Source organism: Micropterus salmoides, unplaced genomic scaffold (genome assembly GCF_014851395.1).
Source record: "Micropterus salmoides isolate LMB-PRFRI ecotype aquatic unplaced genomic scaffold, ASM1485139v1 Ms_hic_scaffold_9, whole genome shotgun sequence".
In the NCBI taxonomy this organism is placed as follows: domain Eukaryota; kingdom Metazoa; phylum Chordata; class Actinopteri; order Centrarchiformes; family Centrarchidae; genus Micropterus; species Micropterus salmoides.
The window spans coordinates 16,011,853-16,032,346 of NW_024044681.1; the positions used below are offsets into that span (position 1 = coordinate 16,011,853).

The 20,494-nt window shown below is 41.2% G+C and overlaps 1 protein-coding gene across 11 annotated transcripts in view; it reads right to left on the minus strand.

The window, feature by feature from the left end:
• rapgef6 (Rap guanine nucleotide exchange factor (GEF) 6) overlaps nucleotides 1-20,494 on the minus strand; it is a 159,728-nt gene that overhangs the window by 69,256 nt on the left and 69,978 nt on the right. For 8 of the 11 annotated variants that reach the window (XM_038707571.1, XM_038707576.1, XM_038707577.1 and 5 more), the window contains one exon: nucleotides 20,423-20,440. The exons of the other annotated variants lie outside the window; for them this stretch is intronic. In XM_038707571.1, coding sequence (XP_038563499.1) covers nucleotides 20,423-20,440 — 18 coding nt within the window. The remainder of the gene's footprint in view (nucleotides 1-20,422; nucleotides 20,441-20,494) is intronic. 11 annotated transcript variants of the gene reach the window in all.

Sequence of the window (20,494 nt, forward strand, 5' to 3'; positions counted from 1 at the left end):
TCTGGAAAAAAGCGTCCAACTTCAAGGTGATCAGTTCCTAATCAGACTTGTGGCGCTGTCTGGGCTTGAAGCCACAGCATTAAGAAAAAGGGTCAATAGACTGTACTGAAGAATAATTAATGCTTCTTATTACATTCAAGAGAGGTTTAGCAGTTTAATGGAGAAAACTGGTTCAATCTTATATGATTACATGTTTGTTTCCTGGTATTTTGTATGGATGCATTTTGGTCCATGTTTCCTACTACATACTGAGGGTTAAGAGTGGCACTCATTTGGAAACGCCGAATGCTTTGTCCATACATCTGTCAACCTGTCTGACCTGTCTTGCCCTTCCTTCCCTGGCACTGAATTCATCATCCCACTGAAACCCTCCGCTACCAACACCTCCATAGCACCATTACTATTCGACACAGTATGGGTCCACACAAACTGATTATGCCAACGCTCAGCAAGGCTCATTGATTGCTGAGGGAAGCAAAGGCGGAAGCCTGGGTCGACCTGAGTCTGGACCTGCTGCACTCTGCCATGGAAGTCTGCAGCAACAATCTAAGTTATGTGCTTGTGTTGAGCACATATTCTCCTATCAGCAAAGCATGACACTTTTTTCTGCTTAAAAATGACTGATGGTGGGAAATCTTCATAGCACAAATGAAAGAAGGCAGAAAGACATTTATGAATCATGCAGTAAGAAAGTTGGATAGAGTAGCAACCTTCAGTTCCTTTCAAGCAACCAATAGATAATGGCCAATTCTTATCCTGCTTGACCTATCAGCTGCCTTTGACACAACCACAGGATCCTGCTATCTGCTCTCTCAGCAATGGGCATCTCGAGTAAAGCACTCCTGTGGTTCGAATCCTACCTCTCTGGGCATTCCTACAATGTTCTGTGGCAAGGACAATTATCCTCCTCCCACTGCCTCTCCACAGGGGTGCCCCAAGGCTCAGTGCTTGGGCCCCTTCTTGTCTCAATTTACACCACCTCACTGGGGCTGATCATTCGCTCGCATGGCTTCTCTTACCACTGCTACGCAGACGATACGCAACTCTACCTATCCTTCCTGCCAGGCGATCCCACTGTCTCGGCGCGGTTCAAGGACTGTCTATTTGACGTATCTGCATGGATGAAGGCTTGCCACCTTCTAAACCTCTCCATGACTGAACTCTAGGCCATTCCAGCCAAGCAATCTATCCACCATAACATCAAACTACAAATTGACTCAGCAACCATCACTCCAACGAAGGTGGTGAGAAACTTGGGTGTCATGATTGATGACCAGCTGTCCTTTTCAGACTATGTTGCTGCGGTCTCTCGGTCACGCCGCTTTGCTCTACACAACATAAGGAAAATCAGGCCCTACCTCACTCAGTACACCACCCAGCTTCTGGTACAGGCCATGGTTATTTCTCGCATTGACTACTGCAATGCCCTTCCAGCTTGTGCAGTGAAACCCTTACAATATTAAATTTCACTTCTTCCTCTTTATTTTGAAGGCAAACGGTTTAAGTAGATACCATTGCTTAATATGAAGTATGAGGGAAAAATTGCAAAATCAGCTACAGTGCCATTTTGTGCCACCATCATGCAAAGTTGCTAACTTTAAACCAGCTTTTAGATGCAACTTCAAGTTCAGTGTTACACCACACTATTGTTAAGCTACAGAGAAAGGAAATTCAAGGCATCTGGCAGGGTAATAAGTAATGGGTTAGGGTTATTTGTTGCCGAAACAGAGAGCAAAGGTTGGACATGTGAGGATGCAGATGGTTTAAGAAGGGGTTGGTGTGATTTATAAAACAGGAAGCAGCAGATGAGTGAAGATGCAGCCCAGCAGGGCAGCAACTGCAGCATCAGGCTGGCAACAACAACAGGCCCCATTATTGATGTTTAAATAATAGATGCGGAAAGAGAGAAGGAGAAGAAAAGATGAACAAGTAGTAGAGGATATAGGATAGAAGATTCCCTTACTAAAAACAGATGAGAAAGGAAGGAAAGAAAGAGGAAGACTGCAGGAAGTCCTTGTTAAAAACAAAAAGAAAGAGGCAAAGAAAACATAAGAGAAAAAAAACCCCAGAAGCTCAGAAAGCTCAGCAGAGAACAGGTCCCATGTTTTCAGCGAGGAGGGTCAAAGAGTTCGGCAGCAGAACATTTTGACAAGCCTTCCAGCAGCGGGAGGACGTGGACTGAGGTTGTGTTCCACCGGGATGAGCAGGACATGATTTAAAGGGACAGTTCACTCATAAACACAAGACAATAAAACAATAAAATGTAAGCAAGATGTTGAAAGCCTCTTGTGACTGCTCTTCAAGTGACTGCTTTTCTAAGAAGAGACTATTCTAGCCCAAGCAGACCTCCTGTTTAAAGTTATCTGTTGTTTATTGGAGATGTAAATAAATCTAGCCCTCATAACTGCTCAGTGCGTCAGCTCCCCTGGCCTACATTTCGTTGTCTGTCATCTGATGCCAAATTTCCAGCCACACGGTCAATATTTCAATAACTATCCTCTGACGTTAGAAATTAAAGGACGAGAGTATGACATGTCAAAGAGCTGCTGTCTAGAACAGTGGTAACGAACAAAAGTGCCTAAATGGCAAATAAACTGTTTGCTTTCCATAGTAGTGCAGCCTAGAGGTTTACTCTCCAACTCTGTAGTGAACAAGACAGTAGAACAACGTAAGCGCCTGTTGGCAGCTGCAGATTCCCTGTAGAGTAAGTTATACTAAGCAATTCATGCAAATCAAAGAACGGCCTGCTCACTACTTTTTTTGGTCATCTGATCTTTTAGATGTCCAGTAGTTAAGTCATCTAATTCAGTTATCAGACCAGAATTGCATTGCTGAAAATTAAGCCTCTGACTGGTGGATAATGCATTAAACTGGTTGTGTATGAGCTGGTAAATCATTCAAGATAACTGCATTGAAGAATATCACTAATCCGAGCCAGCGCAGGCCAGGCAAAACAATCAAAAGAGACTGACTTCGAGAAACTTAATTAGGCAGTCAATGATAAAATTGTGAAAACCTATTGTGGAATAAAATCACTGTTTCAGATGCTTTCTCTCACTCACTAATGTGTCTTTCTGCCTCTTTCTTTCCTCTCTTTTTGTGTCTTTGTCATCCCTCAAATTTCAGATCACACTCCAGAATGGCTCTTTATCTTTCTTGCCTTCCTCATCCCTCCATCCTTAATATCCCAGAATGAATTCACTGAACCTTTTTTAGAGAATTAAGATCCTTTTGCAGACCACCCTCAAACTCTTGTCTTCCACTTTGCTTCTCTCCCCTCCAACCCGACTGCAGTGTTTTTGATTGCTACTGTACCTCCAGACGCAGCACATGTAATGGGAGGAAAAGGGAAAGTTAATTAACCTTTGCAAAAGGTGGGCTCATCACAGACGCCGACCAATTAACTATGGACTTCAAACAGTTCGAGCTGGATGAAAACCTCAGCTGCTCCTGACTGAGGATAAATTAGCTAGAGTCATACAGCATAGACGGGCCACTAATAACATACAGATCCAGCAGTTCAACTTAAGCTCGTGCAAAAAATTAACTAAAATAAAAAAAAGATGTGAGGGGGAAAAAAAAAACTGAGCTAAAGAATTTAACTAATGCCTAAAAAGGTTAATGAATAACCATTATATAATTATATAAATAACTCAGTAGGCACAATATATAATTATACATTATATTTGTCTTATGTGATAGTAAATTGATAACTAGGGACTGAAAATCAAATAAGACAAGCTATAGGAAGACATAAATCTCCACTTTGGGAAATGTAGAGGTCATTTCTCTCCATTTTTTCATTACATTTTAGAGAGTAAACAATTAATCCAAAAAATTATTGCAGCCCTACAAGTTTATTTTCCCAAGTGTAAAAGTTTTCACAGGCAAATTTATGGTATCCTTATTCGAAATGTTTGTTCATTTGTAATAGCAGCATCTGACAATTTATTGTTATCAGGTTTTATAAACTTAAATATCAATATTGCTATTGGCCTCCAAAATCCAGTATATGTCAAGCTGTAGTCGTGCACATCAAAAATCCAGGTTTAACATGCCTGGAAATAGGACAGCATAAGCCAATACTCATAAAGTCATGTCAAATGTCACTCAATACAAGCAAACTGGATATGACAAAACAACTCCAGAATTGGATTTACAATGTTTTCATTCAACAGCAGTGACATTAGACTGCTTGCATGCAGTGAGAGATCTATGCATAATTTGGGTCATACAAAAGATGGAGGGCAGCAAAGATGAGAAATAACGTATGTACGTTCTGTAGCTGAGTGTGGTACTGATATAATGCATTATCTTAGACTGAACATCTTCTCAGTTTATCCCCTTTCATCTCCAGGGACCTAATTATTACTTATCGTACTGACAGCATGTGCGCGCACACACACACATACATAATGAAGACAAACATCTCTGAGGCTTTCTGCACCCAGACAGGCGCTCCCACAGAGACAGACACATAAGGATCTACACGACATTCCGCAAAGACAACCAATGAGCCGGAAAGCGGAGGGTTTCGTTGTGTCGTCGCTCAGCTGATTCCTTTTTAGCATCCAGCCCATTATAGTTTGAATGTTTAAAAATAGAACAAACAACAAAGCAAGAATCCACAAAAGACACTTGCCAAAGTACATGTACTGTAGTTGCTTTCCTCGCATCATCAAGAAGTTCAGTGGAGGCTAGGCTAACTCTGGCGGATTATTTTGAGCAACAAAAACAAGGACATTAAACTGTTAATCACACACACAGCTACATCATCACCAACCCTACTGCTGACTACTGGGAGCTAATGGACAGATCAGACAGATGACATGGATTGCATGCATACGCTGACAGATACAAAGGAAGAAAAAAAAGAAGTACAGGAAAATGTACATCATTAGTAGTCATGGTTACAATAGCACATTGCTGCACAGACCAGGCCTGGCCTGAAATATCTTCTGCAGAGTTTTATGCAAAAATTTTAATTACAATTATCAATTTCATAAACTACTAACCTACTAAATACAAACATATAAGCTATCAATTAAACAGTGTTGCAGCTGCTACAATATTGGTGCAAAGACTTCATTTCATTAAAGCTCTTCAGTGACCACACTGTACAAACATGAGGACGTATGATATATAGGGCTCTTTTTCATACACTTCTAGATAATTAAAGCATGTCTTGTAGTCTATTGGGCCAATCGACACATCTTGTCTATATATTGTGCAGGTGATTTGTTTTTTAGTTGTTAGAACCATCCTTCCTTAAAGTGACGGGATAGGGAAAGGTTTTGCCATGGGACCAGCCGTTGTGGATATCAGCATTTTTCAAGGAACAGTTAAAACTGAACTTAAAAAGGAAGAAGCAAAGCATGAATGCATTTCTAAACCGACACAATAAACATTCGTCATATGCATATAAATCAAGCTCAGTTTCTTTCACCCCCACCCTCTCTCTCCTTCCAAGTAACACAAACACACGGCGGCATCGGCCAGAAAAGGGATTACGACATCGCTTACTTTGGAGGACCACGGCTGCAAGCAGTTGGCATAGCAACGGACCAGGAAAGCCATTTCCACAGAAGGGAGGAGGGTGCCAGCGAGGGGAAGTTTCCCCTCGTTCACCAAGAGATGAAGAAAAAAGAAAAAGATAAATAAGGGGGGCAAGAGCTGAAGCTGATCTCTTTGCTTCAAGAAGAGAATTGTCCAGAAGGTGATTTATTTATTTAAAAAAAATATCCTAAGTGTTGATCTGGCAGTAAAAGGTTGATGATTGGGTGGATGACAGATGCCGCTATAGAAGAAGACTTCAGGTCAGGGCAAATCCGTTTATTTGTCAAGGGTTCTCTCCTCTACTAAAGCATTCAAAGGAACCGCAACAGAGAAGCTTAAAACACCCCTAATAAACTGTGAGCACAGAAAATCTGCAGAATATTCAAAACTAATCTAACATCCAAATTCAGTTGTTTTTTCTGCTGAAAGTTAAATGTAGAAATTCATTTCTGTCTTCTTCTAGAACGAGTTTCCTTCTTTAAAGTAGCAGAGGTTCCTCTCCTTTATAGATGAGCCAGTGCTGGATAAAAAGAGGGGCTTGTCTGTGCATCTGCAGCCCCTTGGGAAGAAGCCTCTTGCCTAGCTTAAAGTCGTCCAAACAGTCCACTCTCCCCTCCCAAAAGCCTGGATCATTTGCCTGCAGCTCTCCTCTCCTCCTCATTCACTGTGCACATCTGTCAAACTCCTTTCTCTGTCTCCTTGCAACTCTTTCTCTCAACAGAGCTCCAGTGGTGCATCTCCATGGCAGGGTCCGGTGATCCCGCTCCCTCACACCGGCTTCAAGCTCTCTTTCTCCTGGTTAGCGCTCACACCTCACGCCGGCATTCCTCCTCCCCCTCCCACCCTCGGAGAGAAGCTGCCGTGGAAAGGATGCTGCGCTGTGGAAAGACAGCCGCTAATAGGAAACGGAGGAGAGAGTGAGAGCAAGGGAGGAGGAAGAAGGGAGGAGAATCCAGCTGAAAAGAATGACATCACCTGTGCAGCGAGAGAGAGCGAGAGAGGAGAGCGAGCGAGAGGAGGTTGCGTGGATGAAGCGAGAGCAAGCAGCGGGAAACTGCATTAGACGGATTGGCTGCTAAGCAGATGTGGATGAGAGAGAGTGAGATGGACAGAGAGAGAGAATGGGAAAGACAGCGACAGAGAAGAAAGAGAGGGAGCATCTTTATTGATCGGCTGGTAACATAAAGCTCAGAGGCAACCCCCTCCCCTTTGTGAGCATAATTTACAAAAAGGGTGGGGGGCATAAATCACAGAGCCCCTATCAGATATAAAGACAGACGCTGGCGGTATTTCGGCGAATGTGAACATGCAACACAATAGCACAAGCCGATAATGAGTTTCGCCCCCCGTCCGGAGGATTTGCAACACAGAGGACAGGATTTGACGTATAAGAAAAACCCATTATGATCACAGATAAAATCGGTCTAATACAATACATTGCTTCAATACACTGAGGTAATAAAGGCATTAAGCCGAGAAGTCTGTAGTTGTACTATTATAGTATTAGAAGCAGACCTGGCTCAGATGGGAACTACAAATAATTACTGTGGTTCATCCCACCAAAGAAAGTTACACTGAGTATATCAAACTGGCTTTTTGGCCATTTCAGCTCACAGTCTCCCTAACCAAAGCGCTGAAGAAAGCTCAAAAATGTCTGTTTTTACAGAGGTGCAATAGAAAGCCTGCTGTGTGAAAGCATCACTTTCTGGCCCAGGACCGGAGGGCTCTGTAGAGGGTGATTAAAACTGCTCAGACGATCATTGGTACCCATCTCCAGAGCATCAGTGATTTCGGTGAGGTGCCTGCACAGAGCCCAAAGGATACTTAAGGACAGTACCCACCCAGCCACAGCCTGTTCACCCTGCTGCCTTCTGGGAAAAGATATAACAGTTTCTGCTACCGCACCACCAGACTGCAGAGCAGCTTTTTCCCCAAGCTATCAGACTCTTAAGCTCAAATTCATCCTCAGCACTGCTCCACTGAATATAGTTTATTTCTGTTTACCATTTTTATAATTGTTCCTGTATTCATGCATATTGTCTGCTATGTTGCAGAAGGGAGTTACAAACTTAATTTCACTCTACAACCCTGTTGTATTGTGGCAAATAAATCTACATTGTAAACACTGATTTGGTGATTTGAAATCAGTAAGCCAAAAAGATGTCTTACTGAGAATCAAGCTGAATACGGTTAAAAAGTAAAAGTTTTAATCGTCTCCAAGCACTATAAAGGACTTAATATCAATATGAAGTAGGTCTAAGCTACATGTTAAAAAATATTCACTAAAATGCAGCTGAAACGTGAAACGAGGCTTATATTTAACCTTGACAACTAAAGTTTTTTTTTTTTTTACAAAATCACTAAATCAATGCTTAATGGATACCACAACCCCTTTAATGAGAGCAGATGAAGCAGAAACTCAGCAGGAACAAATAGTAAATCCGTGACTTGAAACACTTTATTTTCCTTTTCCAGGCCACCATTAATTATTAGTGGACACCTACGAGCTACAAATACACAGTTTCTCCTGGTGGGGGAAGCCTTAAACTCACGCAAGCTGACACTACAAGCAAATTAAAATAACAATCTGTCATCAATTAAAATCTGTGTACTCTCAAAGAGATTTATACAATACAACTTTATGACTTGAGGTCCCTTTTTAAAACATCGGTCATAATAACTTCTGTATAAAATGTAATTGTTTGCTGGTTTGATGCAGCAACTGCGTGTTCTGCTTTATCCTGAAGAGGTAAAAGAGTTTGAGTTGCACACATGTGAACAAGCTGAAACCCTTCCAAATAATGGGTCTTCTGTAATGATTTGAATATTTTAAAGTTATAAAAAAAGAATCTTATTTTTGTGGTTAAGCATTACTGCCTTTCTTTCCTTCTTTCTTCTTCTTCCTGTATACTCTGGTGTTTGTGATGTTGAGAAAGGAGGAAGGAGGAGGAGGGAGGAATGAACTGAAAGCAGAGGCAATAGGAGCCGTCTGGTTGTTTGAAGGGCTGATTCTCCTCCACCAGTGAAGAGATGCAAGCTCTTATTTCCAGACACATCAGAGAGGGGAGGATCCTTCTCCCCCTCTTCCTTTCTCCATTTCTAACCTCTGTCAATCTTGTTCAGTATATCCCCCCTCCTCATCCGTCTATCCTCCTTCCTCCCTCTCTGAATTAAAATCCCCAATGTTTGCAATCTCTGCCATCATCGTTTTTGCCTCATATTAGCCATTTCCTTTTCCCCCTGCCTCAATATCTGTTCTGGTGTCCATCATTGTCTCATTTTCAGCCCCACGTCCCTTTGAAGATCTCCTCTCATTTTTATCAGTGGCCCACGTCTTTGCTACCATTTTCACTCTTTCTGCTAGCTGCTATGAACCAGGATCTCTACCCTCAATTCTCTCTCCTGTGAGTTTGTGTGTGTGAAGTGTGTGAGAAAGCATACGCACCTCCCGACTAAGAATGACATCATCTTTTTACTCCGCAGCCAATCAGATGCAAGCACATGGAGCCCTGCCTTCAGAGGAGCGTAATGTACACAAGAGAGACAGAGAAAGATCGAGAGAGATGGGAAGGATAGGGAGATAGACCGATAGATAAATAGACCTTTATAGATAGACAGACAAAGAGATACACAGATAGGTATACTGAGAGAAAGAAAGAAAAAAGGGTGTGAAAGAGTGTGAAAGTATGTAAGAGTGTCTTATAAGACTGTGTTTATAAGTGTGTGTCTTAGTGTGCACTAACTGCGGTATTTTCCCTTTCGCATCCTAGTGGGCGCAGCACTACATCATTCCCTTGCCCTGCTGTCAATGCCGCGCATGCATGTGCGCGCATGCATGTGCACACACACACACACACACACGCTTAGTTTGCTTTTTAAGTCTAGCTTAAGTTTGGAGCTGAGGCCCCCGCTGGTCTACAGAACGTGTGTATGAATTTTGGACAATGGGCTGGTCTTAACACTAATCAATTTTTTAAATGAAATATTTAGATTGCACACTGATTAATTAATTAATAACCATTAATTAAGTTAAAAAGCCAAACTTTCTTCAAATGAGTTAATGTTTTGCTTTTCTTTATCAATCATTGATTAAACACATCATTCAGCCCATTGTCTTTTATGACCTTTGAGCATATAGCTGTAGAAAACTAAATCTCTGCTCTACACTGACGAGGTTTACATTTCCTGTGGTGACAACAGTGGTACGTTCAAAAAACACTACTTAATTTCGGTTTTTGTTTTATGGGGATGCAAAGTGATCATTGTTACAGAACTAAGCAATGACTAAAAGGTGCTGCAGAAATCAAACAAGCTCAAAGTGTGACACCTGCCTGAAGTGTTACAGACTAGCTGAGCGGGTCTGTGAAAGAAAATAAATAAATCCCTTCAGACAAAGAGCCAGAATTATACATAATAAGATAAACCTCAAATTGAGAAAAAATAAAAAAAGAGAAAAGCAAAGAAAAGGGGGGTGTCAATGTAACACTAATAAATGCCAGATAAAGAAAATATCTCCGCACATCACTGTATTGTAGCAGTCCCAAAGTTTCGAAACATTAATCTAAATTAATTTCAGTTTGAGAAGAGGATTTAGGGGAATTAAAGTCAAAAAAAGTAAAGACACACACGCTTGTCTGCATAATGTGTCAGTCTGTTTACTGTAACTAGGTACACGATGATGTGGGATCTGTCTGCAAAAGCAGGACAAGCGTCACACAGGAAACACTTCCTGGAACAGTCTGTGTATGAGATTGTGGGCGTTTGTGAGAATGTGCCCGTAAAGTAAAGTGATTATGGACGAAGCAGAGAGAAACAAGGTGACAGCTCAACATGATGACTCGGGAGATAGTCAGAAAATGACAGAGCAAGAATCAGAGAAAGGCAGTTGAAGAAAGAGACAGAATCTGAGAGATGTAAAAGAAAGAGAAAAATGTGTGTAGAGCGTGCCTTGTTAACCAGAAAATGTAAAAACAAACTTAAATGTTTTTGGAAAACATGACAAATTCAGGCAGGGGCCGCAAGACAGGAAATGTGATCTGTCCAATGGCAAGCTGTCAGACAGACTCGCACACAGACACTTTGCACTGACTACACATAGCAGTCTGTGTGTGGGGATGTGTGTTTTGTGTGTAATGCTCACTGAGGCGTGACATGGCTCAGTGATTTCTGAGGGGGTCCTGTCTCTCTTTTGTCACTCGGCCTGGTGCTAGTGGGACAACTGCACCCCTGGGACAGCGCACGCTCTCACTCATATACCCTCACATGCTTGCACAAAGTGGTCAACCGCATTTGACTCACAGCTAATCAGTTCTGCCAGACCAATTAAAAAGAGTCAGCTGACTAATGTCCCTGTAGCTCTGTCTCACACACACACACACACGCGCGCGCGCTGAGTTGTTAAAGCCCTATTTCTCTGCTGGGTGGCCGTACAGTCACTTTCACAGACAGTGTGCCTCTTTTACAACAGAACTAATGAGGGGAGATATACAGCAGCGCTGCTTTGGTGCATCACATGTCTCTTTGCTACATCAAGGTGAGGCGAGATTTTGCCTTCATCCTTGCAGTTAAAGGACAGACAGTAGGACTGGGAAATTGCTGGTTTGAATCTTTGGTTTGTAGTGTTGTGTGAATGTAGCATTCAAATTGGGCTAGCCAACTAAAAATGATTTTAAATTTGCAGAGCCAAAGTTGACATATTCAAATTGCTTATTTTGTCCGACCACCTGTCCAAAAGGCAAAGATTTTACAATCAGAGATGAAGAATACCAGCAAAAAGCATTTCACAAGATGGTACCAGAGAAAATTTTGCTTAGAAATTACTTTAAGTTGGAAATGAAATGGAAAATTGTTGCTGATTTTTAATTAGTAGCTGAACAGCCGCATAGTACATAGCTACCACGAAGTATGTCAGTCCTCAGTAGTGTTTGTATTTATTTCTGCACTAAACAAAATGGTTTATGTTGATTTCCTTTACTTATTTGCCTTAGTTAAAAAGACATGTTAAAAAACATTTTTAAAGACATGACTCCTTGCCTTCCTGTAAGTATTATAATGTGTGAAGTGAAATAGGTGGTCAAGTCCCTGTTAGCAAATATGGAGGTACCACTGTTCAAAGCCTGGTATACTCTGATGGTTCCCTGTGAACAGTAGACGAGTACACAAAGAGCAGAAATGTCCTGCTCAGACAAAAAAGTCAAGAACAAAGAGACAACTAAGTGAATGCGCTGACTGCAGCCATCTGAACATGTGTGTGTGTGTGTGTGTGTGTGTGTGTGTGTGTGACAAGACAGGAATTCCTGCTATTTAAACCAGCCCTTCCCTTTCCGACTGGTCTGCACAGAGAGAAACAGAAGAGCTAGAGATGCAAAAACAAAACAGACAGTGAAATGGCGTAAAGAAATCATAAAAAAAAATACCTGTAAAAGGTGAACAAGGTATTTATCCCCAATTACTGGAATTACACTCTTGGCCAATTGGTGACAATCATCTATGTTTTGACCTTCAGCTGCAGCTGAAACTTCCAGAATGAAACATGGAGAAGCGTGATGTCTGCATGTTTCCTAAAGTAAAAAAACTTGATAAGGGCTGTCTAAAGTGACGCACATGATGGATAAACAAACGGATAAACACAAATTAATTGTCTTCCCCTTGGACTTCAGGGAATTAAGTGATTAAGTTAAACAATGATGACTAAGTTATCATAAAGAGTAGGAAATAACACGGAGGGTCGGGAACAGAGTTAGAGATATCGAAAGCGAATAAGAGGAGACAGTGAGTCAGAGACGAGCACGCAAGATAAAGAAAAGTTAAGTAAGACAAGCAGACTCTTGAATGAAAAATTTAGATAAACAGAAGGAAAGGGGGGGGGGGGAGAAGAGAAAGGGCTGCCAGCAGGATTTCACAAGGTGAAGGAGAGGTAAGGGAGGAAGAGTAAAGGCTTTTATTCAGGCTACAGGCTGTGTTTTCTTTTGGTAGACATTCATTTCCAGTTAGGTCCTTTGTTACTGATGTCCTGATTGGAGCCTTGTAGACATGAACAGTAGACATCTTCAAGTGTGCTTCAGTTCAATCTGACCTATACCTGTTCATGAACTAAGGAGGAATTATGGGAAAAGGCTTTGATTTGATTTAAAACCTTCCGGTCATGTCCAGTCTTCAGCTTATAAAGAACCATTTCTAAACACAATTTAAGAGAAACAAGAGACAAAATAGCAAGAAACATTCAGACCGAAGTCTGAAAATGTATTAATATGAATGTAGAATATAAAGTACACATACTGTGTGTTGTCCATATGAGTGTGCATATTTCATAAAAAACAAAACTTTAACAGAGGCCAAAAGAAGAGGGAAGATGAAGGTTGGGATGATGACGGGAAGATATGGGACAGAGGCATGAGGAGGAGGGAGGGAAGAGAGACGGAAGGAGGACAGAAGAAGCAGAGAGGAATATAGAGAGGGAGTTCAACAACATAGTCATCTTAGTGCTGCTGATGTAATCCCTAAAATTAGCAGCAATAACAGCAGCAGATAGTGCCCCACTGGTACACTGCGCTGCACAGCGTAATGAACACTACAGACACTCACACACAACAGGATGTCTGCAGGGGTTTCAGAAGCCAATTTTAAGAATAAAACGCAAGACCAATTTTAAACATGACATGAAGAAACAATGAAAACAAACAACCTATTACACTGCCAGAAAATTCTGAGATTTTAAAAGATTGTCAAGAGATACACAGTACAAAACGTCCCATTCTGTTTAGCAGAGCAAATGACAGAGTTAACAGAGGGTTAACATGCAGCTCGAAGAAAGCTGTCATTGCATTTTAAAACTACCACCTTTCATAACTCTGTCAGATCATTTATGTCAGGTCTTCTTCAGACTATTTACAGACCTGTAATGTGTTATATGTGCTTTGTGGATGGACGATGAATGCAGCAGGAGTCTAGCAGCAGGGCTTGAGCATTGCTGGGCAACTGAGGTCTGCATTTTTGTTGGTTGTTTGAAGGCATCAGTTGAGTATTTTGAGCCTGAGTCACAATTTAAGGAAGTAAACAAGTCATTGATTTTTAAATGATCGTTGTACTAGACCCAGCCAGCTGTTCAGATGAAAAATATTTTGGTCTTTCTGGCTTTGTGGTTGTAGTCAGTTATCTGACCTATAGATTTCCCCTATTCCCCTGTCAAGCAAGCAAACAGCAAGACTTGAAAAATAATCAACAATTCAGTAGGGTGACGGTGAAATAAGGTTATAATTTTTTGGCTATCTCACTACACCACCCCTTTTTTCTATTTCACTTTAAAAAGGCCAACTTTTACTTTTATAAGTCGATATATATATATATAATCAGTATTTTAAAGAGAATGTTAGTACAAATTATTATCACACCATTAAGTTTCAGCTTTGAGGAGCTTATCAGTTTGTCTTAAAGCACCAGAGTCCACCTCTCTGACAGTCAGAGCAAGTTAAAATAATGTCATGTGTTACTTGCAAGTATAATTAACCCTAGTTAGATCCATTCCTCCACTACCCCCCCCCCCGCCTCTCCTGTCTTGACCCCTCTTGACCCAGCCTCTCTCTCACCCCATCCTTCCTGCCTCCTATTAAATCCCCACCTGACCTTCCCACAACCTTCACCTTTCTGCTACCTCGCCACCCCTTCTGCTGCACGCCCACTCATTTAAAAATAAAATATTTTTTTTTACTACCTGTCAACTCCTATTATCTTCCAGTCTTCATTTTGCCTTTGTTTCTCCTTCCTCAACCCCTACTCTCCATCTCAGCCAACTCCTCACGCCGACAGCATTTCCAGCTTTTCCTTGATTCCTTATCACTTGTTCGCGTCAGTCTTTCTCGACCATGTTCAAAGCGACAGTCATTCCTTTTCAATGCCTCTTCCGTTATATTTTTTCAGCCTCACCCATTTTTATGTTACATTTATATAATTGTCAACTTTGCTTTTCAGTCTCACCCCTCCCTCTCCTACTCATCTTCTATTTCTCCCACTTCCCCCTTCATTCTGTGTCTTTCTCCCTTCCGCCCTCCTTCCTCTTCACTTTGATTTTTTTAAAGGTTGTTCTCATGGCATCTGTGCTTCCCTCGACATCGGAGAGTGAAAGGAAAAACAGGAAAAAGGAATATGAATACCACTGGGTTTTCTTTGTTAGTCTTTTAAGATTGGTTTCAAGTTTAACGTTTTACTAGTTGAAGCAGAATAAGAGGATCATTAGTCAAGTTTCCATCCAAACTTGTTGACAATGCCCGATGAGATGAAATTTTGTGTGTTACAAACCAGTTGATACTGGATTAGACATCGGATACAATAAAACATTTATATAATTTGCATGACATATTTTCATCACTACAACTAGAAACTATCATTATTGTGGTCAAATATCCAGTAGAACAATTCAGGTAATACTTATAGCTAATATAAATCAGCCCTACTTACAGTTTTCAATTTTGTTGTTGTTTTTTTATTTTCCCCCACTATTTCCTGTCTCCCCATCCCTCCCCAGGGCCCTGCTTGGTCTAACAGTGGCAAAACTGGCTAGAGGTCCTTGGGGTTTAGCTGGCCCCACCTGTATTCTGATAGAATGAGACCAGATGAGCTCAGGGACAGTCTGAATGCATTAAAGCAGCAAGGTGCTTTATAACATAAGCAGCCCAGAATGTTTAAGCTCTGCAGAAGTACAGGAAAGGTGAACAGCAAGACCGACGTACATAAAACCTGCATACTGTATGCATCCACATTTAAACACACAGCTACAAGTACTAAAAAAAGTCCTGAAAAGCCAGACACACCCGCACACACACACACACACACACACAAATGAAATTGAAGCCAGGGATATTACGGGAATGTTAAAAGCTTCATCATTACATGATGCCAAGCAAAACTCTATAAAACTGACCGACACCAGTGAGCTCATTCCAACACAATCAGCATAGGAAATTGACTTTTTCAACACACCACCACAGTGGCTGGTGCGACATAGATTTCCCAGAGACATTCACTGTTTAACCAGCCCTTTTAAAACAAGGAGCCTCAGAACAACCAGTTCTACTTGCCAAAGTGGCCGATAGAGACAAACCCCCCAGGCCAAGTGAGGTATAGTGCATTTAGGTGGATTTTTCCATCACCGCATCCAGATGACCTTCAAACATGAGGGGAGATTGAAAGATGATGCAGTCATTTTTGCATTACTCGTCACACCAGGTTGACATGGTTATGACAAAGCACGTTTCTATGACTTGCCCACTGTATGACGAAGGCAATGTTAGATTTAACCCGATAGTAAGCAGTGACGTTAGAGTAACTTGAGTCACTGCATGAGCACAAATGCATCAAATTGAACTCATATGATACCACCAAAGATAGTGTCATCAAGGTAAAGTCGTTGCTAATGGTACCCTAAAAATAAGCTGGTGTTAGTGTGCTTTTATATTTACACTACAAGAATGAAAAATACCAATTCAACCAAAAGCAGCTACATTCTTGAGATTGTGAGTTCATGTTTGATCTTGGAAACAGTAGATGACAAAATAACCTCAATGACCAGGCCATTCAGTAACTGTTCTGGGGCTTTTAAGTGACATGCTTTTACCCAGTTTATAGACGATGCCTCTTAGGCCCCATCAACACTACTCCGTTTTTGTTTACAAACGGAGAATTAAAACGAATACGATCTCCGTCAACACCAGCGTTTCGGAGTTGATCTCCGTCTAAATTAAAACGACTGAAAACGCACAGCTATGTACCTTTCAGGTGCACTTGGCATGCACATGCCAGTGTAAACATGAAGCAGATGGTCTATTCCGTAGTTACAGAAGATTTGGCGAAAGAATAAATAAATACAGACTAAGCATCAGACCATTTTTTTTGTTGCATGGATCAATAACGAGCTGGGACTGTTACTGAATGTAACACGGGAGTGTGGCGTCAGAAAACAGACTGGGAGTTGTTGCAAAGTAAACGGCGACATGCACAGTATAAGTGTAGGCAGAAGAGTGTTATTTGCACGGTACAGAATATGTTAATAAAAATATGGTGTCAAAAACCAATCATTGTGTTTTTGCTATGCAAGACCCAATCAGAGAGCCCAGCGTGAGCGGCTGCGTCATCGTTTCTAAAGTCCTCCGTTTTGGCACGTCTTCACTAAAAACACCCTCCGGAGTTTTGAAACGCAAAACGGGGTCGGCAGCGTTTCCAAACTTCTCCGTTTTAGGTCTTCGTTTTCATCGTTGTAGTGCAACGGGAGGTGCAAATGTAGCAAAAGGTAGTGTGGCTGGGGCCTAACACACAGATGACAGATCCAGATAAAAATAAGGCGCTAATGAGCATTTAGCGTCCTGAGGACTTCAGGGAGCTTGTTGATAGAGGGGCTTCAGCTGTTTTCTTTAGTCGTGTTGCACCTATTAATAAAGTGTGACACCAGGTTTAGAAAATTAGTACAAACCTACCACTGTAACCACTATTTTACAGTGTTATGTTACTTTGTGTGAAAGCATCAGTTTCCTTTGGTGACATGCTGTATATATGTTTAAACTTACTTAACTGTATTATTGATTATTACAGAGCAAGGACAGGTAAATGTTTAAACAAGTTAAGTGTTGTCAATCTTGGGCTAAATTTATACTCTTCTTCTAGTGAACTACTGTCCAGAGGCTTATTTAACCATTGATGGTTGAGCCCAACTTTCTGTGGGACACTTGCTCCCTGCGGTTTAGAAAGTTTAGTGTGAAGATGTGATTTGTTGCTTCCTGTTTGAGAGATTATCTACCCAATGTGGGCAAGTAGGACATATCTACAGTAAAGGGAGAGTGTAATTTTAAAAATCTTGCCTGGAGTAGCTTTCACCTCCCCCTCTGCCTAAAGGAATGTCATTACATGTTCATTGGCGGCTGATACTTTACATTATTAATGCAGGTGGGCACACTTTACTCACATGTGTCCCAGGTTAGCCAGAGAGGAAAAACAGTACAGTCCAAGTGTTTGGAGGGGGGAAAAAGAAGCAGACGTGAGACGTTTTGCCTTGTAAGACAGGATGCTAGCTAACCACAGACGTTGCAAGAGACATGTTTCCGGTGTGTAGTGACACACTGTTGCTTCAAAACAGCAGAGAGGATGCTGCTTCATGCTCCGAGCGTTTCCACAAGCATGTTCAAAACAAATCTAGCTACTTACAGTATAACACAAAAGGCTTCTTATTATTCTTAACATCACTCTTTGCTGATTTTTTTCTAGTGTTCTGCATACTGAACTATTGTGTGCAGATGGCTGAACTTGCATCATGTTAAATTAATGATCCTGGGGTGCCATGGAGCACCCTGGCTGTAAAAAGACCTTAGAGCAGGTTTCCCCTGCAAGACAAATGAGGTGATGTGTTCATCTATCTAGGCTTGTGCAGTGAGAGAAAGACAGTAACCCAGTGAGGCATCTGATGTCTTAATGAAGTGACTTTTTCTGTCTGCATGTGTGTGTGCGTGCTGTGTGTGCTGTGTGTGCTGTGTGTGTGCTGTGTGCGCGCTGTGTGTGTGCTGTGTGTGCGTGTGTTATGAGTCAGCCATTAGTGAATCCCAGTGGTCTGTACGGTAGTGAGAGAATGCACAGGATCTTCTGTCTCTCGGCCCACTGGAAGAGGAATCAGGTTTCTGGATCAATAGGAATCAATCACAACCACAGTCATCACGGAAGAATAAAAAGTAAAATAAAATAATTAAATAAAACTTGATCTAATCAGCAGTTTGTCTTTCTCTGCCTCTAAATTGAGAAAAATGTATCCAGTAGAGGAGATCGACCGATTATTGGGCCGATATCTGGCATTTTGAGATAATTATTGAGAAGCATTGGCCTGATACCTGCACTTACGAGGCCAATGTATCTCTCTAATAAAGGCAGGATTGTGTGTGTTTGTATTTTGATTATGTAGAGAACCGGTCATCCAATCAACCTCATACTTGTGTGTTGCTGCAGAGCCAAAGGAGTCGCATTTGGTGCAATTTGGACCCGCGACACATCCAGAATTAATAAACTTTAAATAAACTACAGTGCAACGTGAGCTGCTTTGCTCTGTACGCTCGTGGGGGTGGGGCTTATATGCTCCAATGTGGTAGTGAGTTGTTAGTCATCACGCAGGTTTTATATACGTTAAACGAATGTGTTGCAACTGAGTTGTAAGTGTTTTATGAAGTTCCAAGGAAGCGCTGAATAACTAGCAGTATGTCCACCATAGTCGTGTTGTTTCTGTGCTGTAGGTGAAACCAATGTGAGACGCACATTTTAAACAATCTAAAAAGCGCAGGGAGGCGTCACGTCGGCCCCTGTGAACGGGCACTGCACTGGTCATCTTAAATGACAGCACATCTCATCTAAAACCATTACTGAAATCTACTGCATAACCCAATGTATTTTTCTATTTCATTCATTAATAAAAATTCCATCTAAAACATCATGGTACTGGCATGAAGATAATCATGTAAACAGTTCTCTTTGAGTGTGTGAGTGTGTGTGTGTACCATGTACTCATTACCACGTTATCATCACAAATGAGCAACCCCCTAAGATACACTGACAAAAGTCAAGAAGAATCAAACTCAGTGTCTTCTACAAAAACAATGGTTTCTTCTACAAAAACAATGGTTTTTATACTTTTTAAATGTATTTTGCTGCTTGACCCAGTTATTTACCCTGTTTTATTAATTGCAGCTCAATCAATTAATAAATCAATCACTTCTTCAGAGAGTATTTCAGAGAACAAACGTACCTTCCTCCCCACACAGAAGAACGAACTTGAAATTCAAAAGTCTGCACAAACTGAACTCTGATTCAGAGACGGGTTTCAGAAAATGTCTTTGTGATTTTTGCAGAGACATACTAACATTCAGACATTTAGTCAGATGTAAAAGTTCCACATTTTACTACAAGGTTATTTCATTGTTGCGCGACTTTAGAGAATTTAGAGAAGAAAGGTCCGGCATGTAGCAGGTTGCAAAACCAGAATTATGTGTTACAATATTGATGGGGGTTTTTGGGTCCATTTTCTCAGTACATTGCTAGGTCATTATATATTCTTGTTGTTGTTTATTATTATTTCTTAACTCTTTACAAATTAATAAATTTTTATTTATTTTTTTTTTTTTTTTACACATACTCGTACTAAATTTTTAAAATAATTTCTATTGTGCCATCCTGGACCAATGCAGCATGTCACAGATTGTACTTCTATATGTGATTAAAAAAATCGGAACTATAAACCCTATAAACCTGAAGTTATTTAATGGCAATGTGGGGGGTACTGTTGGCACTATGTATCACTGAACCACCAACAGCACACTAGATGGTCCGAGACATAGCGGTCCTGGTGTCATGAAACTCAATTCAATCAAATTCCATGTGCCAGTAATGTTCTGACCTGAATCTGAAACCTAAAAACTGTGCCGTCGACTGTCATCTCAAACCTGTCTCTGTCCTGTCAGGTTTTAATGTCAAAATTGAATGCCTTTTCCTCCATTTGTTAACCAGTCAGTTGTTGTTGTTGTTCCCAGCATGCATCTGTTTATTCCACAGTTAGCCCTCTTCCTATCTGCCACCCACAGTGTCATGTGCACGTGTGTGGCAGCCTCAGAATTACCCGCTTTTCCCAACACTGCCTGTTTCTAAATAACAGGTGCCTGTACCAGGGGTGACTCACATACACATTCATGCACACACAACACACACACACACACACACACACACACACACACACACGGCAGACACATCAACAGAAAAAAAAACCCTGATTGATGTGAAAATACTGCAAGAGGTTGGAGCAGAGATAGATCTAAATGTTAGGAAAGATTCACTTTGTATTCCCTCCTACCTGGTTACTGACATAATCCTGAAGACAGAAGACATCCACAGAAACATAGAGGAGAGAAAGAAACAAGATGAA